The 25,004-nt window shown below is 42.0% G+C and overlaps 1 protein-coding gene across 3 annotated transcripts in view; it reads right to left on the bottom strand.

Annotated features, from left to right (window-relative positions):
• Window positions 1-25,004, bottom strand: part of DNAAF6 (dynein axonemal assembly factor 6) — a 43,936-nt gene that overhangs the window by 1,181 nt on the left and 17,751 nt on the right. For 2 of the 3 annotated variants that reach the window (XM_085851855.1, XM_085851856.1), the window contains exons 3-5: window positions 19,487-19,589; window positions 19,178-19,274; window positions 5,883-5,968 (exon numbers count right to left, since the gene is read on the bottom strand). In XM_085851855.1, the coding sequence (XP_085707981.1) occupies window positions 5,883-5,968; window positions 19,178-19,274; window positions 19,487-19,589 (286 nt within the window). The remainder of the gene's footprint in view (window positions 1-5,882; window positions 5,969-19,177; window positions 19,275-19,486; window positions 19,590-25,004) is intronic. The other variant, XM_085851857.1, reaches the window with a different exon arrangement.

The following is a 25,004-nucleotide window of genomic DNA, read 5'->3' as shown; positions in this document are numbered from 1 at the left end:
CCTTCACGTGACAGCAAGGCAGTTGGTCCCAACCCTTGCACACTTCCATTGTCAACTAATCTTACCTCAGCTAGGTTGTAGAGGTTTGACTCCTCTCCTTTCCAAATTGCCCATGTGCCCGCAGGTGAGTCTCTGTTCTAGATGATAACTGGACATCAACCAACATGGATATCGACCCTCGGCCACCCACAGACCATGGATCTCATGGTCTGTGCACTTAAACCTTAACTTATGAATGCAAACTTAACTTATGCAAGCCAGTGAGATGCTCAACATGGAATGTTCTCACCCTCCTTCAAGATGGCACAATTTCCCAATAACTTTATTTTGCTTCATAGGAGCAAAGCTCATGGAAAAGTAATGTATAACTGACAATGGGACAAACCTCAAGGGAATGAACGACCAAGAAAAGGAATAATCTGGCTGGTCTTCAGAGGATATGTGCCATAGATTTAGGTGAGACACTGAGCGAGGGGTGTTACTACCTCTGGTCTGGCAGAACTGATGGTATGCACCTGGCAGGAGTCTCCCTAGCCCTTTGACAAGACAACATAGAAAGCTCTCACCCAATGAAATCCCCTGTAACCTCAACTGTCATATCAGCCAGATTCCAACATCATCATGGACACATGATCGTCTTAGTTTGTGACACATCCATCAAACTGGATGATGAAACTACAAAGGACAACTAAAATGACTCGCTTGCATTTAACCTTTCCCAATCAAGCTCTCATGATCTACTAGATGTACTGGGTGATTTTAATGGTACTAGTGGATCAGTCCATAAAGCTGGGAGAGACCCCGTTTGTTTAGGCACTGCAAATGACAATGGATTCTGCCGACTTGACTTGTGTGCATTATGTGCATGATCTTCATGTCAGTAGCTCTTGGTTTCCAAGAAGACTGATATACCAGTCCATATGGTATAGCAATGATGGATTCATTCATAAGTCTGTTGGCCATGTCCTGATCTCGCGTCAATGGTTTTCAAGTATGCAATCCTGCCGGGTTCACAGAAGTGCTGAAATTGGTTCTTCAGACCATCGACATGCTTGGTGTTGGCTTAATGGCTAGGGTGGTGGGTTTGGGATTCTCGGATCCTGAGTTCAAATCCCACAAAGCTGTTGAATTAATGCCAGGTAGGGTTGACTCTGCCTGTCATCCTTCTGGTTGGCAAAATGAGTGCCAGCTTGCTGGTATCCTGTGTAGGAGTGGCGACATGTCCAGGATTGTGCCCAATAGCCCAGGAGACTGCTAAGGCAGCACCAACGCTCTACACAGAGTATGGTCCCAATGGATGGACCATCGACTCCTCCCTCTCTCTGTCTCTGTCTCTGTCTCTGTCTCTGTCTCTGTCTCTGTCTCTGTCTCTGTCTCTCTCTCTCTCTCTCTCTCTCTCTCTCTCTCTCTCTCTCTCTCTCTCTCTCTCTCTCTCTCTCTCTCTCTCTCTCTCTCTCTCTCTCTCTCTCTCACACACACACATACAGCAAGACCTGAGTAACCCAGCAGTTGTCACCTCAATGCGGCTGCCCTGTCGGATCCCCTGACTGCCCACAAATATGTTGTTGATACATCCAATTGTTTCACCCTACTCAACCTTTCTGAGGACCCCGAGACTGTGTTGATAGACTTTAAGAGGGACGTAACCATCTCTGCCAAAAATATACTTGGAAAACCAAGCTGTACGAAATAAAAAATGGATCTCCATAACCACTCTTGGCATTTGGCTGATCGGTGATTGCAATGAAACAAGAGGACTGACTCATAATGGAGATCAGGCACTTCTGTGGGATATCCATACCTTACTGGGATAAGAATATTGAAGCCCTCGAGGCCACAGCCATTGCTCCCGATTATCACACGGTCTACAAAGAACTTCGATCTTGCCATTATGCACATCAAAGATCAATTTGTTGTCGTTAAGGGTCCATTTTTGAAAGGGAAGGGAAACCGACATGTGCAGCAATAATCGCAGCATCACACTCATTTCTATTCCATCACACTCCTTTCTATTCCATCACACTCCTTTCTATTCCATCACACTCCTTTCTATTCCATCACACTCCTCTTTTCACAAGTTCTCGCACATGTGCTTCAGAAGTCCCGATACCATGAATAAGTAGGCTTCTGTCCTGATAGAAGCACCACCAGACAGATCTTTGCTTTCTGCCAATTGATTGAGGACACCAAGTTTAGTTAGCACACATTAATTGCATTTATTGACTTCAAAGCTACCTTTGATTCTGTTTGCTGAGATTTTCTGTGGAAACTACTCCAAAATTGTGTTGCACCTAATCTGCTCAAACTTTTCAGATTACTATACACAGATACTAAGAGCTATGTGCAGCTTGGAAGGGAGCTTTTGGATGATTTTATTATAAAGTCAGGAGCATCAGGATTATGTCGTTGCACCTGAGTTACTTAAAACCGTCATCGACAATCTGGAGTGCCATCTCCTGGCTCTTATTGTGTGTGACTTAGTCCTTGGCCAGCAAAGGCTCATCGATCTTGACAATGCGGATGACATTGTAATTGTTGCACACTGCCCGCTTACCCAGAGACAAAGCGCCCTTGTCCTGAAAGAAGCCAGCCATATAGGGATGTGCATCAACTGGTGCAAGACCAAGGTAATGGCAATAACACATTACAACATCAATCCCCCCAACTTCATCATCTCTGGCAATGTAGTTTAATTTGTCAACAGGTTTACTTATCTCGGATCAGACATTGACAAAACTGAACTATTGTCCCATGCCATCACTTCCTGTGTCACGAAAGCAGCTATAGCACTAAACTGTCTCTCTGGAACACTTCAAGAAGCGACGAATCAAAAAGAACATCAAGCTGAAGATATATCGAGCATTGTTTATTTCTGTGCTTATGGTATGAATCTGAGACTTAGACCACAACTGCAACAAATTTATGCCAGCTTGATGCTTTGGATATACAATGTCTCCGATCCCTTGAGAGTGTGTGGTGGTTCCCCCATATCACGAATGATCAGATGCATCAGTGGAATCAGCCTCTTGTTTCCTCTCTCCTATGTCAGTGCTTTCTACAATGGTATGGATATCTGCATTGTATGCCACCTCATTTGCCATCCCACCAACTATTCAACTTCAATCCCTCCCAAGCCGAATGGCATCAACCAAGGGATCTATCCAAAACAGGTGGCTCGACTAAATCAACCATGACTTGCACATGGTGAACATCAGCCCTATTTAGAAAAGCCCCTACCCCCATCTCATTCAAAGCAGGACAAGATGGAGTCGGATCATCTATGGAGTGCCAACGTTGCATTCTGAGAAAAGCCCCTAAGTCAAGTAAGTCAAAATATGGGAATGCTAAACAGGCAAACAGGCTTTGTTTGTATTAACAACAACAGTTCCTTTGGAGAGTTTCTTGAATTAAGGACCAAACTTCAGACTTGTATGAAAAAAAAATGCTGGTGAATACAGTCAGCCATTTTCCACAAGGATTGAAGTCTGCAAAGGAACATGCATCAAACCAGTTCATGCATCAAATCAGTTTCCAGTTTTTTTTTCATGAACAACTCATGCATCAAACCAGTTTTCCTTCGAAAAAAATTTGGTGCTTGATGGTGATGTCTGCACCTAATTTGTGGCAAAAAAAAGGAAGAAACTGTAATCAGTATGAAGGTGGTACCATGGAGGCATTAAACCATTGAAGTAAACCCTTCTGGGTTGGCTCCTCTTCCTCACATCTTGCTCAGCTTGACACCATGGAAACCAAGGATTTCAGAATCATTGCAATAGCTCACGATGAAGCCGAGTCTATGGGCCGATCACTTCACCATCACCGACAGGTCGGTGGTCTCTCTGTCTTCTCCCACCTCATTTCCGGTCTTGCACCCTCTGCCCTCTCCGTGTTCTGTCCCCTTCAAGTATCTGCAGGATGCACACCGTCCACCAGAAACCCTCCTCGTGAAACTGCCGAAATCCAGAACCACTGCTCACCTCCACTCATTTATTCCTCTCTTTTCCCGCCTGTGGAACTGCCTCCCACACTCTCTTCAATCTCATTCTTCCCTCCAGGTCTTCAAGACAGCTGTTCACCACTATTTCAGGTCATCCTCCATCCAAAGCTATGATCTTTTCTGCACCTGTTAAACCACCACCACCCTCCCAAAATTTTGCTTATGTATCAATCTTGTCCACCCCTTGCGTTCTCCCCTGCCCCTCATCGTTACCTGCATCCCTTGTTTGTCCGTCTCTGTTTACCTTCTTCCTCCTCCCTGTTATTGGTGTTTCCCATTTCTCCGGCTGCTCCCTTTGTTATGGTGTGTCCTGTTCTGTTCTATGTCCTAGCTCTTCCACGAGCCTAGACCATGTATTAAAGAAACATGAAAAAATATCTGTAGAGCCGCATTCAATGTTGATCTTGGGAATAGAAGCAAATATTCATTGGGAAAATTACTGGTTGGGTAAACCACATGTGTAACAAGTAAGTATTATTTCTTTGTAATACAAATACTTTTGCCAGTTGTTCAAGTGTGTGGTTTGATTGCATAGAACAACTCGGTAACACTTCATGCATACATAGTTGATGCTTTCAAAGGTTGCATATTTATGACTTTCATTTGGAGTTGTGTTGAGACATGCCTTGCTAACTGCACCAATGATTGATATCAGTTCACAAAGAACACAGTCCAGCAAGAGACATGCCTCACCCGACATGAGTGGTTTACTTCACCCTGTTCTCACAAGAAAGTGACAGTATTTGACTGGATACCAGCATTTCACAGAGTGCCAGCGGTGCTGACGTGTATCGAACTTTAAAGTCTGCCTGTACAAAGAGATGTTTTCTTTTTAAAATGTGGAACATTAACCCACATCATTCCTGTTGACATTGGAAAACTTACATCAACACTTGGGATTCATGTGTGGATAGTATTTCCTGGACTTCATGCATTGACTGGGTGCAGCACCACCTACATTGAAAATCATTAAGGATGATCTGCAACATCAAAATACATTCATTCCACTTGGTGAACAGTTTCAAGTTTCTTCACAACTCCACACACAGCTTGAAGCATTCATTTGTCCACTGTATGAATCTGAGAAACTTCCACCATGGCCATGATTGCCTCCAACAAACGTTCTTCATGCTATCAAACATCTGGAGGCAGTGGTTGTGCACCTGTCCACATATACCATGCTCAGTGAGGCATGAATAGACAATTACGAGTTATGGAAATTATCTTATGATCGATTGGATGTGTGTGATTTCCATCTCTTGAAGCAGTCCTGGAAGTACCGTCTTGTCCATGTCCATGTTCGTGTGTGGCTGCAAAAAATACCTGTAAGAAGAATAGATTCAGATGGATGTGACACGTGTTGTTTCAAATCTTTGCTCCCCAAGCTCAGGCCAAAATGACTGAAGGCGATGCTTCACGTGAACTGGACATGACGATACATGTTGATGATGAAGATGATAATGATGAACATTGAGAATTGATGATTGAGATAAAGTGAAGTAAATAAGCTTTTGATCGACTGTTTGAATCTACTGCACTTCCATTTGCTGAGACAGACCTGGAACTATGCTCATATTCATGTTTTCATGTACATAGAACATCTTACACAACTAATCTTAATGCAAACCAATCAATATTATTTCAACTATTTTTGCTATCTCAGCTTTTTAGTCAATTTTATTGTGAGTATCTGTATATCAAGTGATTTTTTTGTTAATTCCTGCCCATTTCACATGGCTATTCATGCCTAAAATATAAGTTAAGATATTATCTGAGCTGAAAATATATAATAATGTTTACTCCCCCAAAATGGTATGTTTACTCCCCAAGCCACATTTTGGTGTTGGACCAAGAGACGTTCCATTCCCTGGAGTAACAAACATACTATTCAGGCGTCCTCAGATCAAGGAAGTGGTCTTTAACATCCAGGTTCATCTCGGCCATTTGGGATCCAGGCAGCTTGATTCGGATCTACACAGAGGGTTTGACCATCCACATAAAAATGAAGCATTAGAGTCAACATCTGTATAAGTCAATGAACGTTACAATAACAGCTGTTCAAATGGCGCTTAAAGCTAGTGTTAAAATCTCTTCAAAGGCCTTCACTAAAATTAAACAAAAATATCCCAGCAACTAATTCAGCTTAACGTTTTTGTCGACAGCAATCTTGGCTCCCGGAGGATCAGGTTTACAGACAGGACATTTTCACATGAGCAGGACAGAGGATCAAGGGGGAACAGGGAGACAGATAGGAAAGGAGCATAAGGGGAGGGGTGGGGAGGAAGTCAGTAGGAGTGGAAGACAACATTTGGGGTGGGTATGGTAGAATGCATGAGGTGATGATGGGCAGCACTCTTGAAAGACTATGAGGGGCAACAGACAGCAGACACAGGGAGTTGGTTCTACAGACAAGAGAATATAGGACAGAAGTAGCTAGACTGAATAAGAAGTGGTAAAAAAAAGAAGTGGTTCAAAAAAAAAGACGGAAGAAATGGTGAAAGAAAAAGGATAGAAAAAAAGATAAAAAGATAATAAAAAAGAATGACCTGCTTGCGATGCGACAGCAACAGACCTTGTGTGTTGACTATCCCAAAGAAACTCATGCAGTGACTGACTAAGCGTGAATCAGGTTTGAGGCTGGCTGGGATTGTGTTCTTATTACAGATGGTTCATCATGAGATTTCATTCATTCATTCATTGGTTCACGAGTAGGTAAGTGACCACTATATTCGTTATGGGTGTGTGTCTGTCTGTCCCGAGCATAACTCCGGGGGTTTTGATCCGATCCTGATAAAATTTGGGTGGGAGGTTTATATCATGATCTAGTTGTGTTTTCCTGAGAATGGGCGTGGTGCGCCCATTATGGGCGGAGCCACGCCCAAAAAACATGTGTTTTTAGGGGGTAGCCGATTTCAAGTTACATCTTCTCCGAGGGTGTTTGTCGAATCTCGCAGGGGTTTCGGTATTTGGTTAGCCCAATGGCACCTTGCATAGCCCCACGGAGCTCGATTTTTCATTTTCGACCCAAGGTCAAGGTCACAAGGTCACGAACTTAGAAAATTGCGAATTTTGACATAAAAATCATACGACCGCCCAAACTTTGAGTGAGGATGACAATATTTTTTATGCATAATCTTGAGGTCATTCCCCACCTCAAGTCTTAAAACCATTTTGCTCTATCTCGAACACCTTGCCCGTGGCGCCCCCTTCAAGTTTGTTTTAACGCTGATTTCATCAAAGTATGGATAATTGTCCAAGGAGTGCAAAATGCCATATGGCCTATATGACGTTATATTGTTCCAGGAATGTTCCAGAGGAAGTTTTGCACCAAAGGTCATAATCCTTGACCTTTGACCTTTAAAGTTCACAAAGGTCAAATTTTCAAAGTTGTGGGAATCGAACCGGGTTTTCGACCTTCTTCGACGAACTAACTCCACTAAGCTATAGCACGTATCCTGTTTCCTTATTTTAATGTCCACAACGTTGTTTTGTGACCTTTAAAGGATATGTACAGGTCATATTTTGAAAGTTGTTGAACGAAACCGGGTTTTCGACATTTTGCAGCAAATAACCTGTCACTCGTACCACATCATGTTGATCATTTTTATAACTTGGTCAAAAATTATCACATTGTCTCATCCTTGACTTCTGAAACAATCTACATCGTCAAATACCGCTCGTGAACCATTGCCGTCTTCAGACTTGTTCATATTGTCTTTATTTGCTTCATAAAAAGCACAACCAACCACATTTTAAAATACAAGAACACAAGTTTACAATCAACATACAAACCTAAAGACAATTCACAAAAGACAAAGAAGTCAATAATGCGCTATTGCAAATCCCCACACTTCCCCCTAAAACAGTTGAAAAATGGCAATAAGTTCCACCAGGAATGACCCAATATCAAATTTTAAGTTAATTTTTTTTCTTCCCGTTTTGACCCCTGTTCCATTTTGAGTGAGTCCTCATGCGCTGGGGCATGAACCGGGGGGGGGTCATATCCAAAAAGCGTTACATATTTCATGTCCCCCATTGTTGATTGCATATACAAAGTTACATTTAACAACGTTTAAAAATGTGCCTGTAATTGCATTTTTTGGTATTTGACCTTTTGACCCTACCTGAGGGGGTGGGGCCAAAAATAACACTGCTTTTTGCACCCTCTTGCTATGTGGTGATCAAAACTACCAAGTTTGGTGAATCTTGCCCAACCGTGTAGGAGGAGATAGTGTGACTGATGTACACACAGACAGACGGAGCCGATTACAATATCCCCCCATTTTTTTTCAAAAAGCGTAGGGATAATTACATCATAATTTATTATCAAAGCACACAATTATTGACAAACCACATACCAGTCCACCTGACAGAACCTCCCCCAACCCTCAACCCCTGCAAAAAGACCCAAACAAAACAAAAATCCTTTAATACACTGAATGCACAAATAATAAATCAGATCCTTACACTCGTCCTTGCTCAGAATTCCATCACCAAACCTATGACTATCCCCCATTTCAACTAACTCCTTAATCTGGTCAACTTTGCTTAGCGCTTCACTCGTCTCACTACATACTGCGTTCCATTCACTTTTAATTTGTTTAATCTACATCGCATACTTTTCTTGGAAAAACCAAATACTCCCTCCAATCACAGAATGAGCACCCACCTGGCTCGTGCCAGAAATGCACGACACATTGTGTAATGAGTAGAATTTAAAGCATTCTTTACAAGTGATAAACATCATCGAGCAAACCATAACTCAGGATCTATCCCTCCTGCGATATGAGGTAGAAAACTACAGTGACGTCTGCCAATTAATCATAATACCTGGATTCACCACAAGTGAACAATATCAATTGACTCATTTAATTATTAAACAGAAATATCAAATTGTTATCAAATTGTGTGATTTTGCGGATTGGCTTGGCCATTGCGTAAATTGATTGAATAATGCAAAGTTGATCTGGGCTGATGAGTGTGTGAAGATAGTATATCACACTCGGGTGTGCTTTGATGAAAGCGACTGTTCTCGCCCATCCCAATGATCAAGATCAATGTATCCCAGATACTTACACAACCAGAAGGAATGGAGAGAGTAATAGCTTTCTTTTGTGAAGGCCTTTCCTAACCAGGAAGGATTTACTGTGTGACAAAAAAGAAAAGAAACAATAAATCGTGCTAGTGATGACTACGTCAATTCCATCCCTTCCTTTGGAGTCAAAAATTTATTATTTATCCACGCAGTGGATTATTTATCCATTCAGCAGTTAATCAAACTTATTATTTATCCATGCAGTGGATTATTTATCCACGAGGTGGTTAATCATACTTATTATTTATCCATTCAGTGGTTAATCATCCATGCAGTGAATTATTCATCCATGCGGGGGATTATTTATCCATGCGGGGTTTATTTATTGACGAGGTGGTTAATCATACTTATTATTTATCCATGCAGTGGATTATTTATCCATGAGGTGGTTAATCATACTTATTATTTATCCATGCAGTGGATTATTTATCTACGAGGTGGTTAATCATACTTATTATTTATCCACGCAGTGGATTATTTATCCATGAGGTGGTTAATCATACTTATTATTTATCCATTCAGTGGTTAATCATCCATGCAGTGAATTATTCATCCATGCGGGGGATTATTTATCCATGCGGGGGATTATTTATTGACGAGGTGGTTAATCATACTTATTATTTATCCATGCAGTGGATTATTTATCCATGAGGTGGTTAATCATACTTATTATTTATCCATGCAGTGGATTATTTATCCACGAGGTGGTTAATCATACTGATTATTTATCTATGCAGTGGATTATTTATCCATGAGGTGGTTAATCATACTTATTATTTATCCATGCAGTGGATTATTTATCCACGAGGTGGTTAATCATACTTATTATTTATCTATGCAGTGGATTATTTATCCACGAGGTGATTAATCATACTTATTATTTATCCATGCAGTGGATTATTTATCCATGAGGTGGTTAATCATACTTATTATTTATCTATGCAGTGGATTATTTATCCACGAGGTGGTTAATCATACTTATTATTTATCCATGCAGTGGATTATTTATCCATGAGGTGGTTAATCATACTTATTATTTATCCATGCAGTGGATTATTTATCCACGAGGTGGTTAATCATACTTATTATTTATCTATGCAGTGGATTATTTATCCACGAGGTGGTTAATCATACTTATTATTTAACCATGCAGTGGATTATTTATCCATGAGGTGGTTAATCATACTTATTATTTTTCTATGCAGTGGATTATTTATCCACGAGGTGGTTAATCATACTTATTATTTATCCATGCAGTGGATTATTTATCCACGAGGTGGTTAATCATACTTATTATTTATCCATGCAGTGGATTATTTATCCATGAGGTGGTTAATCATACTTATTATTTATCTATGCAGTGGATTATTTATCCACGAGGTGGTTAATCATACTTATTATTTATCTATGCAGTGGATTATTTATCCACGAGGTGATTAATCATACTTATTATTTATCCATGCAGTGGATTATTTATCCATGAGGTGGTTAATCATACTTATTATTTATCCATGCAGTGGATTATTTATCCATGAGGTGGTTAATCATACTTATTATTTATCCATGCAGTGGATTATTTCTCCACGAGGTGGTTAATCATACTTATTATTTATCTATGCAGTGGATTATTTATCCACGAGGTGGTTAATCATACTTATTATTTATCCATGCAGTGGATTATTTATCCATGAGGTGGTTAATCATACTTATTATTTATCTATGCAGTGGATTATTTATCCACGAGGTGGTTAATCATACTTATTATTTATCCATGCAGTGGATTATTTATCCACGAGGTCGTTAATCATACTTATTATTTATCTATGCAGTGGATTATTTATCCATGAGGTGGTTAATCATACTTATTATTTATCCATGCAGTGGATTATTTATCCACGAGGTGGTTAATCATACTTATTATTTATCTATGCAGTGGATTATTTCTCCACGAGGTGGTTAATCATACTTATTATTTATCCATGCAGTGGATTATTTATCCATGTGGTGGATTATTAATTCATGCGGTGGATTACTCATTCCACAAGATGAAATGAGTTGAAACTTGAAAACTGTTGTTTGTACTTGGTGCTTTTGTGTGGTTTAAAACAATTGTCCTGGGGATTCAGGGTGGGGGTATCACCCTAATTATCTCTATGTAAATATGTATGGCATCGTGCTGCTCCCAGTGGAAGGAAGGCTGACAGGATTGCCTAGAGGTACGCACACTCACCTCGAAGGTGTTTCTCCTGGGTTTGAATCCTGACCCAGCGATAAACTGTTATCCTGGTGTTTCACAGATTGTGATTCATCAATGCGTGTTCCGTCCCTCGAATGGACTGGATGTTAAACGGAAAATCCCATCTGCTGGCATTAATTGATGGATGTTAACGATTCCACGGTGTTCTTCACAAAGAGTAGGTGAGCTATCGCCGGCACCCTGAACAAATTCCAAATTCTTGCCCTAATCAGCAAAGGGCATTGTATCAGTGGCACAGCTGCGCCCTCAGAAAAATGATGCTGCCCCTCAGCCAATGATTCTACCCCTCAGCCAATGATGCTACCCCGCAGACTTGTGCTGCATACGAAAGAATTGGGAGGGAGGATTACAAGTTATACTAATGCTCAATCAGCAAATTATCTGATTATAATGCTGTTTGATTACAACAGTAGATATAGAAGTGAGGTTACAGGTGAATTGATCAATGCTGTGGGGGTTGTGCGGTAACCTGCCTGTAATTCTGGGGGAATTAACCCATGCATAAGGATGGGTTCTTCACTATTGTGGTTGAAATCACCTCATGGTCAGATAGCCGTGGCTGGAAAATCGAAGGCATGAGAGTTTGAACTCACGTGATGAGCACAAGCAATGTGAACAGCCTATCTGGAAGACCGTGTGATGAGAAACAATGCCAGTACTGTGAAGAACGAAAAAGAGAACATGGACTCAGAGCATATCCGTGTTTGTGAGACAATATACTCAGTGGAGGACAAGAAAGCGACACCAGTAGCCTGAAAGCCAAAAAGTGCTTGAGTGGACATTATGCGAGCTCAACAAGAAGATCCACATGAGGTTATTATAAAGTGGAACGATTCAGCAGCCACCCAGTAGGGATTAAATATCTCCCCTTTCATGTACAGGTAAAGCATAATGAGGCACAGTATTAGTGCCTGGAGTGGAAAAAAACATGTAATTTCGTGTATCGTAGGACCAGGATGTAAAAACAAAACCCTGAATCGGGTCATTTAGGTTAAAAAAAAATAAGAAGAAAAATAGAACAAATTGAGGAAACATTTTTTTACTTAACACGTGGCCGACAATGTGAAAATATGTTGTTGAACCTGTAACAGTTGAGCTGCTCGGTAAGGTACCTCCAGGAAAGAAAGCGTTCTTACAGTTAGTAATATGACGTAGGAGGTGCCCAGGGAGATTGGTCCATTCTCAGAGACCCCCAGGAGGAAACAAATACATCTTTGTATCCAAGGATTGCTTGAGCAAATGGCTATATGCTGAGCCTCTGCTAAATCAGAATGCAAATAAGGTGGCATAAGTTTTAGTTGAAGGAATTTTAATGCATTTTGGCATTCCCCTCGAACTACATTTAGACCAGGAAACTCACTCAAAGTGTTCTATTTTCAAAACAATATGCAACATCATTACATGGAACTTGAACCACATTACCATCCTCAATTGGATACGACATGGTGTAGCATTTAAACAAGATATAAGCTACACCAATGTTTGTACATGTGGCTGACAAACAGATGGATTGGGAGGTACAGACACTGTTCATTTTGGCTGGCATACAGGATATCAGTGGGAGTGAAGCCGGTGATATAGGATATGCTGGCGAACAAGATATCAGTGACCGAATTGCCACGCTCCACCAGTACAGTCTGTACTCCGGCTCTCCTGAATGTACGGGTGATATGTGAGAACACTTCTGGAAATAATCTTTGAAAAAAACAACCAACCTGGGCAATGGTAGCAGATGTTACCATCTAGTATCTTGAAGAGTTACAAACTGGTCTGAAACAAGCACCTAACAGCTTGCACGTGACCATTACGGACTGCACTGGAATAAGCATGGAGAAGCAAGCACAACCCAGGGGTGTGGGGGGAAACATTTCAATTCTGGACACAGTTTGTGGAATTAATTGGAAGAGGCAAAAAAGTATTTTCCTAAAGTTTGTGTATCTTTGACAAAGTCTGCGTTTCGTAACTGACGGGGTGAATGACATAACTTATCGAGTATGCCAAGGTTTCCGGGTATTGACCCAAGTCTTACACAGAGACAGCCTGAGCCCCGAGGGCACACCGAGGTTGAGGCATCCAACATTAGCTTGTGAATGCATCGAGTCAGCTGAAAAGGCAACGCAGACTCAAGACGAACATTATGAGACAGCTCTATGTAGGAGTGCAACAGCAGGAATAAAACTTCCCCAGTGAACATAGATTAGCAGGTTGAAAAGGAAGTAGAGCGAGACGAAAGCAAATGCTTTTAAACCATGATGATAAAACGTGAATGGGTACATGTTTGCATGGAATGAGTGATTGCATTTCAATAAAATCTCAATGAGTAATTAAATAATTGAGTAATGAGGTACAGACAGTACTGTATATTTAAATCTTGAGATTCTGCTTCTAACCATGATGTACCATATTCTGTCACAGAGTGTCGGTGCTGCCGAATCAGTTCGATCCTGGTGCGACGCAGAACTATTTGCTAACAGTTACTTGCAGATGCTAACGATACAGTATTACTTTTCAAAAAGAGAAGGCCATTGTGTGCCAGAACGTGAGAATTTTTTTTTAATCCTTGCTTGGTTAAGGGCTGCTTCAGCAGCACCCTGCGATGGAGTACAGTAGTTACCTGTCCAGAGTTAATGCTCACCAATGGCTGTCTTTATGCCTTCTGACATGACACAATTAATAATAATAATAATAATCATCATCATCATCATACTACAAACAGGCTCTTACAAAAAAAAAGTTACCACATTCACATCAGATTCTGATTCTGAAAGACCATACTCTGTTCCAGAGCTTCAGTTCCACCGAAGCAGTCTCTTGGCAAGGGTTATACTGGGTGGTTTGCTGTTGCCTTCCCAGCAGTAATCAGGGAAGGAATTTGTAATTTGTTCAGGTTGCCAGTGACAGCTCGCATACTCTTCGTGAAGGTCATCGTGGGATCGTTAATGCCGCTGCTGGTGTGAGGGGGGTATTGCAAGTCATGACGAGAACGAGCAATCAGAGTTTGCAGAACCTTGCCAGAACTTGTTTGTGTGGTTTGTTTTGGGTGGTGCATTTTGTGTGGCAAATAAATGGAAGGATGTACTAAATGAAAGGTCGTTGATTGCAAATGAAAGGTCTAAATGGTCAGTTGTAAATGTCAAATGGTCTGAAAGTCGAACTGGGCGAAATGATCTGAAGTGTCGAAAGGGTCTCAAAAGGTAGAAGGGGTCTAAAATATCTGAAAACATCTAAAAAGGGTCGAAATGTCAAAGGGGTCTCAAGGGTATTAAGAGGTCTGAAAGCTGTGAACGTCTAAAGATCTAAAAGGGTAGAAAGGAGTCTAAGGGGTCTTCAGGTTCGATAGGGTCTACAGGGTTTAATTGGGTTCTAAAGGTTCTTTGGGGTCTTAAAGGGTCTTTGGGTTACAAAGGGTCTGGTAGGGTCTTAGGGTTCTAAATGGTCTTAGGGTTCAAATGGATCTTAAAGGTCTTAGGGTTCTAAAGGATCTGGTAGGGTCTTAAGGTTCTCAAGGGTCTTAAGGTCTTTCAAAGGGTATTAGTGTTCTATAGGGTCTTAAGGTTCTTCGGGTTTTTAAAGGGTCTTTGCCTTTTGAAGGGTCTTAAAGGTTTTTAAGGTTCTGAGGATTTTTAATGTGATTAAGCATTTATGGGAGTTGCAGAAGAGTTGTGCGGAAGAACAATGGGAAAGAGCACAAGGCCAAGGGATAGAAATGAGGTTTGGTGTGTGCAGGAAGTGGTGAAGATGGTCTGCGAAAAGGAGGTTTGGAAGAGGATAGATGACGACAACCCGATGCAGCCTTGTTGTACTTCTATGGGTAGAATAAGAAATCAGCAAAGAGAACTGTGGGTAACACAAGAAATCATAAGGAAGCGGACGTTCACAGCAAGTTAGGTGAGGTTTGTGGGAAGGTGATGATCTATAAGTAGCTCCAAACAGGGATGAAAATGTGAAGGAGAGGGGGGTGAGGGTGGGGGGTGATGATCAAGAATGAAGACGGGAAGTTAGTGACAGAGAGGGGGGCAGTCTGAATGTATGGAAAGGCTACTTCAAAAAGTTGCTGCACTGGGGAGGAAATAATGAAGATCTAGACCTAGAGTTATACCGAGCTATTTAGAGGGGAAAATTGAAGTTGACGAGATTATGGTGGTGGGGGTGTGGACAGTGTGAAAGAGGATGAAGAAGGGGAGAGCGCTAGGCATTGATGAGGTCCGTGTGGAGATGCTAATTGCAGTGGGAGAGATTGCAGTCAGTTGGGCGAAGAGACTGTTCGATGTGTGTATAAAAGAAGGTACCATTCTAGAGTAATGGTGGACGAGTCAAATTGTACCAATATGGATGGAAAAGGAAGGGAGACATGCAAGATCCAGGAAAGTACCGAGGCATCGCACTTCAAAGTCACGTGATTAAGCTCCTCGAGAGGATTCTGGGTGGGAGGCTATGGAAAAGTGTGGAGCAGAAGATAGATGAAGAACAACAGGGGTTCAGGAAGGGAAGAGGGATGATGGATGGGATGTTTACACTAAAATACTTGCTGGAGAAGAGGTTAGAGATGCAAGGTGGAATGGCACGAGGACTTGCAGACCTTGAGAAGGCTTATGACATGATCCCAGGAGAAATGGCGATAGCAACGCTGAGATGGATGGGATTGCTGTAAGCAGAAGTTATGATGTGGAAGGTATGTATGAGGGAGGGAACGAAGGGAAGAGTTTTCGTTGGACCTGGAATATCAGAGGAGTTCTGCATTAACATCAGTTTGAGGCAGGGAAGTGCACTCAGCCCAGTAATGTTCATTATGGTGATGTAACTGGTCAGCAGGAAAGTCAACCTGAAAGACATTCTCTATGCAGACAATCTGGCAATCGTAGCGAAAAACGAGGGGATGCAGGAAATGCTGGAGGAGTGGAAGGAGGTATTTGAGAAGCATGGACTGAAGATGAGCCTGGAGAAGATGAAGGTAATGTGGGTCGACAGCAGAGAGAGAGGGGGAAATTTAAACATCAGCTTCGAGGGGAAGGAGATAAGGCAGGGAAATAGATTTTTGGCCCTGTATAAAGGAATTTTGAGGTAGAACAAAGATGGACATCATGTATAAGTGGGGGAATTAATGGATGGGTTCTTTGGTTATTCTATTCAATGAACATCATTTATTATTTACCATTAAAATTGCACATGCTTAGTGTTGGATTAATGGTTCGGGTGGTGGGCTTTGGATCTGAGGGTCCTGAATTCAAATCCTGCTCAACTGTTGAATTAATACTGTTGAACAACTCAACTGGGGTTGACTCAACCTGTCATCCGTTTGAGGTTGGCAAAATGAGTACCAGCTTGTAGGGTGGGATGATTGAGCCATTTAAGTATTCTGTATCAAATTAGTGACTCATCTCCTCCAGGATTGTGCCCCAACAGCCCATGAGACTGCTTCGGCAGCACTGATGCTCTGTACGGATGGATGGATGGATGGATGGATGAATGTTGCACGGATGCATGGATGGATATTGTACATTGTTCGATTATAGTGTTGATCTATTCATGCTTTTAGCTGCACATTAGTGTCGTGTGAGCTTGCTCATTACACTGAACAACAAATTTCAAATTTTTTTTTTTACTGGAGATGTGTAAAGTGATTAAGACTAATTTGGGTACGCTGATTTCAAAAATCATAACCGTTTTGCTGTATCACGTCAGGATTTTCAGGAACAGAAATATTCCCATTGCCTAGAAGTCAGGATTTCAATGAAATTTACATATGTCTTTAACATGTCTATTTCGTACAATTGTTGTTAACTTGTGTTATATTTCTTTCTTTCAGATAAAGATGAGTAGGCGTTCCTGTACCAATCATCCTGACAACTTCTGTTATGTCTGTGGTCGGTATACCAAAAAAGATCAACAGCGAAGTATATCTACAGCAGTGAAAATGAAGGCCGCCTACTTTCACTACTTCGGGTGTAAGGTGGGGGACCAAGAACAGAGCTGGGCACCACACATCTGCTGCACAAGCTGTCACACAACCTTGACTCAGTGGTTGGTGGGCAAGCGCGCGAGCATGCCATTTGCGGTGCCCATGATATGGCGTGAGCCGCAGAATCATCATGATGATTGTTATTTCTGCTGCACAAGCATCGCCGGCTTCAACAAGAAGAATAAAGGTCACATCAAGTACGCTGACTGCGTCTCTGCTCGTAAACCTGTGCCTCATGATGACGAGAACCCCGTTCCAACACCTCCAGCTGATCAGAACATAGCTGTAAGCAGTGGTGAAGAGGATGGTGATGATGAACCTTTTGAACCCGACACTCAAGAATCACACCTTCTGAACCAGGGAGACTTAAATGATCTTGTAAGAGATCTCTCGCTGTCAAAGGCGAAGGCAGAGCTGCTTGGATCAAGGCTGCAGCAGTGGAATCTACTTGAACCTAACACCAAGATATCCTTGTTCAGAGCACGTCACAGAGACATGGCTGAGTTCTTTGAGATGGAAGACACGATGACATTCTGCAGTGACATCAACGGTCTGTTGAAAGAACTTGGGTATGATCACGATCCTGCAGACTGGCGCCTCTTCATCGACTCGGGGAAGAACAGCTTGAAGGCTGTTTTGCTCCACAATGGCAACGAGAAACCATCAGTCCCACTGGCTCACGCGTTCGGCATGACAGAGACCTATGAGACTATGCGGCAGCTGCTTGATTCCATCAAGTACAATGACTTCAACTGGCACATCTGCGGAATCTTGAAAGTGGTGGCGCTGTTGTTAGGGCTGCAGTCAGGCTACACGAAATACATGTGCTTCCTTTGTCTCTGGGATAGCAGAGACGACAAGAATCACTGGACGAAGAAAGATTGGGAAGAGCGAAAAGAGCATGTACCTGGTCGACACAACGTGAAGCATGTCGCCCTTATCGACCCAGCCAAGGTTTTCCTTCCACTACTCCACATAAAGCTCGGCTTGATGAAAAGTTTTGTATGGGCAATGGATCTGAATGGGCGTGGGTTTTTATACCTCAAGGAAAAGTTTGGCAACACCTTGTCGGAGGCCAAGATCAAGGCTGGTGTCTTTGTTGGACCGCAAATCCGACAGATTATGAAGGACGAAACTTTTCCGACAACTCTAAACCCCAAAGAGCTGGCAGCGTGGAGGAGCTTCAAAGCTGTGACGGACAACTTCTTGGGGAACGAGCGCGCGGCCAACTATGAAGAAATAGTGCAGCAGCTGCTGGAGTCCTTCAGGAAACTTGGCTCCAGGATGTCCCTGAAAATCCATTTCCTACACCAGCACCTGAACTTCTTCCCTGACAACTTGGGAGCAGTCTCGGACGAGCACGGCGAGCGATTCCACCAAGAGATTTCACTCATGGAGATGCGTTACCAAGGGCGGCACAACCCGAACATGATGGGCGATTTCTGCTGGTTCCTGCATCGTGAAACTGACACAGAGCAGCACAAACGCAAAGCCAAATGCCTAAAGCATTTTTAATTACATTCTAGTGGAGTTTTTCTGTAATTTCTAAAATTTTGAAGCATTCATGATGAAATAAATGAATAAATGAATTTTTGTAAATTTCATTGAAATCCTGACTTCTAGGCAATGGGAATATTTCTGTTACTGAAAATCCTGACGTGATACAGCAAAACGGTTATGATTTTTGAAATCAGCATACCCAAATTAGTCTAAATCACTTTACACATCTCCAGTAAAAAATTTTTGTTGTTCAGTGTTATACAAAACACATAAAACAACATTGTGACAAAGAAAATTTCCCAAGGTATGTTGTCATTTCAATGTTACTGATATTGTGGAGCATGCGTAGACCAGAGTAGAGGAGCTCACCAGCATGTCCTCACAACAGGCTGTGGAGACATCTTTACGATTCAAGCCCAGAAAGAGATCTTCAGTACCGACACGCTGCTTGAACAGCATTTCATAGCTGGAAGGGTTTGACACAATGATGCAGATAACAGCTGTTACATGACCAAGCAGAATGGAACAATGTCATTGAGGTGCAGTATTTTACTTCTGCTAAACAAAACATTCTAAACATCAAATGCGGAGACCACAAAGGAAATTATTTTAAAGTTGCAAAGGAAAGACTTGCTAAATGTGCATTCCAATTTTGTGTTCTGCAGTCATGATACTTACTCAGGTTTTTTTCTGTCATCGCCAACGTCGTCAAACTCCATTTCTTCCATCACTTCATCCTCATTCCAAATGTCTTTTAGTTTACTGGGTTTAATGAGCGATTCTGGACAACACAGTTGGAGAATAACAAATCTGTTGTAGATAACTTATTGCAAGCGCCGAATTAGGAGGAATGACAAGAGTGATGACAAACATGGTGAAGGTGCTCACTTGCAGACAAGCACAAGCACACACATCCAAGAAGCATGCACACAAAGCCCTGGATAAGTACGTGCACCCTCCTACCTGCATACTCAACCCAACCACCTGTATCCATGTACTGTCTCACGATGTCAAAGTGTTCAATTGAATGCATCTTCAAACTTATGAACTACCCTTGCTCCCATTAGTCTATGGACAAACCATTCCATTAAAAAACTGCTTGAGGAAAAAATTAATAAAAGTCCAGTTTCATCTCTAGTTACCTCCTCCACCGAAGGTGAAGGAGGTGATGTTTTCACCCGTTTCTGTCTGTTTGTCTGTTTGTGTACAGTGTATCACAAAAAGTTGTGGATGGATCGAGATGAAATTTTGTGGATATGTTGGGTGTGTGACAAGGATGAACTGATTAAACTTTGGTGAAGATCCGGATCCGAATCCGGATCTGATCATTTTTTCCAGTTTCTTCACCATTGAGAGATCGGGCAAAACTGATATATATAGCACGATATTTCAAAAAGTTGTGGACGGATTCGGATGAAACTTGGTGGACAGGGTGGGTGTGTGACAAGGAAGAAATTAATCGATTTTGGTGAAGATCTGAATCCGGATCTGGATACGAGAAGTATTTAATTTTTAAAGTGATTCTTCGCCATTGAGAGGTCGGACCAAAAACTATATATAGCATGATATTTCAAAAATGGATTGGGCCAGATATGTTCTCGTGGATCAGGCATTGCGTGGCGGGGGTATGCACTCTACCGAGTGCCCTTCTCGTTTGGCATGTAATGAAAATACTTGATAACGTCACAAAACCTAAGGATGAAATTATTTGGACATCAGATGATATACATAAACAAGAAACTAAAACAAAGAGATATCTGATATCAACCTTTTGTTGATAACTAGTCAATTAACGGCTTTTTCACTTATTTCAAAACATAATGTTACGTGTTACGTCTGTGGGGTACAGGGCAGTTATTCGAGTGCAAGGTCTTCGCATTGACTGTGTCGGATATTTCATTTTGGCCTGGAATAAGACTTCACGTTTAGGTGAAGAATGTCCTCTTTTTGTATGTCAAAGGCAGGTGGTGTGGCGTGCGGTAGTGATTCACTAGAATAAGGGTGTTGCATGATCTATCCTTCCTGTCTTCACACCTGGGGTGTGGTCAGTTACCAAGCAGATAGCTAGCGCTTGCCAAGCCAGTCATTCCTTAACAACGGTTTGGAATGGAGTGCTTTCTTTAGTGCTTAGCCCACTTGTGAGGGCTCTACAAGAAACGTAGAAACTGAACATACCCATGATAAGGGCCAGGAAAGGAAAGATGAATGCGAAGCGACTGCTTCGGCATTTTACAGCTCCTCACCTAACTCGTTATTAACAGTTGTGGCATGAGGCGGTAAACGTGGCAATAATTACTTCTGTCACTGAAGGTGGACGAAGGTTATGTTTTCACCCGTCTATCTGTTTGTTTGTCTGTGAACATGCCATCTCAAAACGTTGTGGAGGGATTCGGATGAAATTTGGTGGAGATGTTGGGTGTGTGGCAAGAACGAAATCATTAGATTTTGTTGAAGATCCGAATCCGGATCCAGATACTATAATATTTTCAGTGATTCTTCACCGTTAAGAGATGGGGCCAAAAACGATATATAGCGGATATCTCAAAAATATATACCAAAAACCAAAAATATCCAAAAAAGTTTTGGATATACCAAAAACGATATCTCAAAATGTTTTGGACGGATTCGGACGAAACTTGGTGGACAGGTTGAGTATGTGACAAGGAAGAATTGATTGGATTTTGGTGAAGATCCAGATCCGATAATTTTTCTAAGTGATTCTTCACCATTTGAGAGATGTTGCTAAAAACTATGTATAGCATGTTATCTCAAAAAGTTGTGGAAAGGTTATGACAAAACGAGGTGGATGAGTTCATTAGGTGACAATAACAAACCGATTAGATTTTGGTTCAGGTCCAAATCCAGATCCAAGAAAACTGTTCAGCCTGGCGGAGGTATGCACTCTACCGAGTGCATTCTAGTTTATATAATTTGTGAATGCTCATTTAAAAGCAAATTGCTAACACTACATTTTGCTGAAAAGTATCTGAGTGCACTCTGCAGTTTGGTGAAAAACAACATCTAAGAACTTGAATTTAACCATTCTTGTTATTTAGTAATAACTCGAAACACCCGCTTCCTTCGAGAGCATTGGCAAGAACCCCCCCCCCACTCGCAGGGGGAAAGGGGGGGGGAATTGTTTACTCTGGGAACTACAACACTTTGGCAAAATTTGGTGGAGAATGGGCCAGCTCTGTTTTCGTCGATGATTTTCAGATGTACATGCAAACACACATCAAGAAAATTGCCATATTTAATACTTGCAAATACAACCCGTTCGCTGACAGGGTTATATTAAGGAAGTGGGGGAGGGGGGGCGAGTAAGAAGGAGTAAGGGGGGAGTAAGAAGGAGGGGAGGGATAAAGGAGGGAGAGTAGGGTGAGGAGAGGGAGGGAGACCGAGGAGGGGTAGGGGATTGAGGAAGAAGGGAGGTGCGAGGAGGGGTGGGAGAGTGTCAAAGGAGGGGGGAGTCAGGAGGGGTTGGGGAGGAAGGAATGGTTGGGGAAAGGAAGGCAGTGTGAAGGGAGGGCAAGGGAAGACAGCATGAGGGGAGTGCAAGGGAAGACAGTGTGAGGGGAGGGCAAGGGAAGACAGCATGAGGGGAGGGAAAGGTAAGGCAGTGTGAGGGGAGGGTCCATCCGGAAATAATCACTATCCGGACACGTCTGGGGATAACCACCATCCGGAAATAACCACTGTCTAGAAGTTTATGGAGATAATCACTATCCAGATGCATGCGGAGATAACCACCATCCAGACATGTATGGAGCTAACCACCATCCGGACATAACCACCGTCCAGATAAGTGTTATGTGGAGAAAACTACCATCCAGACACGTATGGACATAACCACCATCCGGACAAAAACACCATCCATGGATAACCACCATCCAGACACATATGGACATAACCACCATCTGGATACGTGCGGAGATAACCACCATTAGTCTGTGGGCTTATGTAAAAAAAGCAAAATTTTGGGTAAATTCTTGGCACCTGTGTTTAAACACCTCTATAAACTTCACTGATTTAGAAAAAAAAAGGGTGCCAGCTTTTCTATTAGCTTTTCGGGCCTCCATTTTGAATTTAAAAATGGATGCCGTTTTTACCCTATATGTATGATTTTTCGGTATTTAACGTTATTTTGAACATATAATTCAAAGTGTGTGCAAATAGAGTTTGGGTACCAAATGCATTGTAGTTGAGACAACTGTTCATCTGAACTCTGTTTGCATGGATATCAACAGGTTTGATGTTAATGTCAACAAATATTGGTACGAATGTGACACTTATTACTGGTATCTGACGAATATTTTCTGCTTGCAATATGATGCATATTCACTGTGAACCAAATAACTTACTGCTTTATTTCAGAAGACCAAAAATGCACAGTGGACATCCCATCCTATAAAATACTTAAGGCATTGAAATTTATAGCAACTTGTTAATTTCACTTCTGGTTATGATTCCAGATTAACCATGGTGTCCTGTGGAGAACCATCATGTAAGACGCGTGCAACTGAACCTTCCATTGACTTTCGAATCTGCTTGTTGTGTCAAGGAGACAAGTTCACTGACATTAAAGGTGTTCATTAACTGGAGCATCTGCGACTACCAGAACTGGAATCATACCAATAATTGTTGGACTGTATAAGCAAGAGGGCTCAATATCAAAACCCTGAGTATGTTCGTTTGCATCAACAACTGAGTGGCATATCTGGAAAAGAACTGAACAACCAACATGCAGTGTGGCACAAATCATGTCATGGTAAAGCAACACACATAAAGCAACACACATGAGTTTGCCTCCACCAACATAAATTCTCATGGCACCAGATAGATCTATTCATCCCACTACAGACAAGAGCACAGTGATAAAGCTTCTGGAAGATCTGGTGGCCAATGACACAGCTCAAGCTTCTGCACAACCTGCCGAGTTTGAAGAGGGATCTGAGACATGTCTTGTAGTTGATGGAATGGGAATGGTACAGGAATTAATGGCAGTCAAAAATTTCAAGACTTGCAAAGAACTTGCGACATTCTTTGTCACACTCATTGACTCAAAGGCTCGTGGATATTGTCAAGTGCGAGTTATATTTGATAATTACACCAAGAATGCATCACTGAAGCAGCAGACTCGAGAGTGGTGGAAAGGCAAGCTGAAGGGAACTAAATCCTACATTGTTCAAGACTCAACAGGCATCAAAGACAAAAAGATGTTTCTCGCCAGCAGCAGCACAAAGGATTCACGAACTCTCTACCTTTCCCATCAGCTCATCCACTACAGTACCGTCAAGGTTATGACTGCAACACGGAAAGAGGTCATGACGAATTATGAAGTTGAAACAATGACCGGTGTCAGCTCACAGGAAGAGGCAGACACTCTTATAATTTATCATGCTGTAGAAGTTGCGAGCAATGGAATGAATGCCCACATATATTCACAAGACACTGATGTGCTACTTTTGGCTCTACGAAGAACACCACAACTTGGCAACCATTCTGCACTAATCATGGGCACAAGCGAAAGACGACGGAAAGTCTTCCTACAGCCTATATATGACAAGTTAGGCCCAGAGAAATCAGCAGCTTTGATCAACTGGCATGCTCTCACAGGCTGTCATACGACAGGACATATCCAACGGAAGGGAAAGAAGGGGTGCTTTACAACTTTCCTGAAAGCAAGCCCCACCATTCTGAGAGCACTAGCTGGCCTTGGCGAAAGGGTTGAGCCATCTGAAGAAGTTCTTCGTGGTTGTGAAGAGTTTCTTTGCTCTCTTTTCTCTCCAGTTTGAGTCCACTTTGGGCAAGCAAAGATGCTGAGATGGTTTTTGTTCATGCAACTCAGAGATGAACAAGGAGTTGACAAACTGCCACCGACTCAGGGAGCATGGATTGAACATATACGCCGTGCCCATGTGCAGTGTAATATCTGGCGCCAGGATATGGTGTTGAACCCAACTTTTCTTGACCCTTTGACCTTGGGGTGGCGAAACCAAGACAAAAAGCTACTGATTGTTCTTTCTCAGGTTGCACTAGCTCCAGTCCCAGTGCTGCAGCTCGTCAGGTGTAACTGTGAGAAATCAAAGTGTTCAAGGAGGTGCTCATGCAGAGGAAACAGTGTGGTCTGTAACGAAATTTGCAAATGTGGTGGGGAAGGCGACAGCTGTACAAACATAACACCACCAAGGATTGG

Source organism: Eptatretus burgeri, chromosome 13 (assembly GCF_056783735.1).
Source record: "Eptatretus burgeri isolate ZD-2024b chromosome 13, Ebu_testis_v1, whole genome shotgun sequence".
In the NCBI taxonomy this organism is placed as follows: domain Eukaryota; kingdom Metazoa; phylum Chordata; class Myxini; order Myxiniformes; family Myxinidae; genus Eptatretus; species Eptatretus burgeri.
Note: the sequence above shows the minus strand (reverse complement) of the source record. Positions and strands in the feature narration are given on the sequence as shown.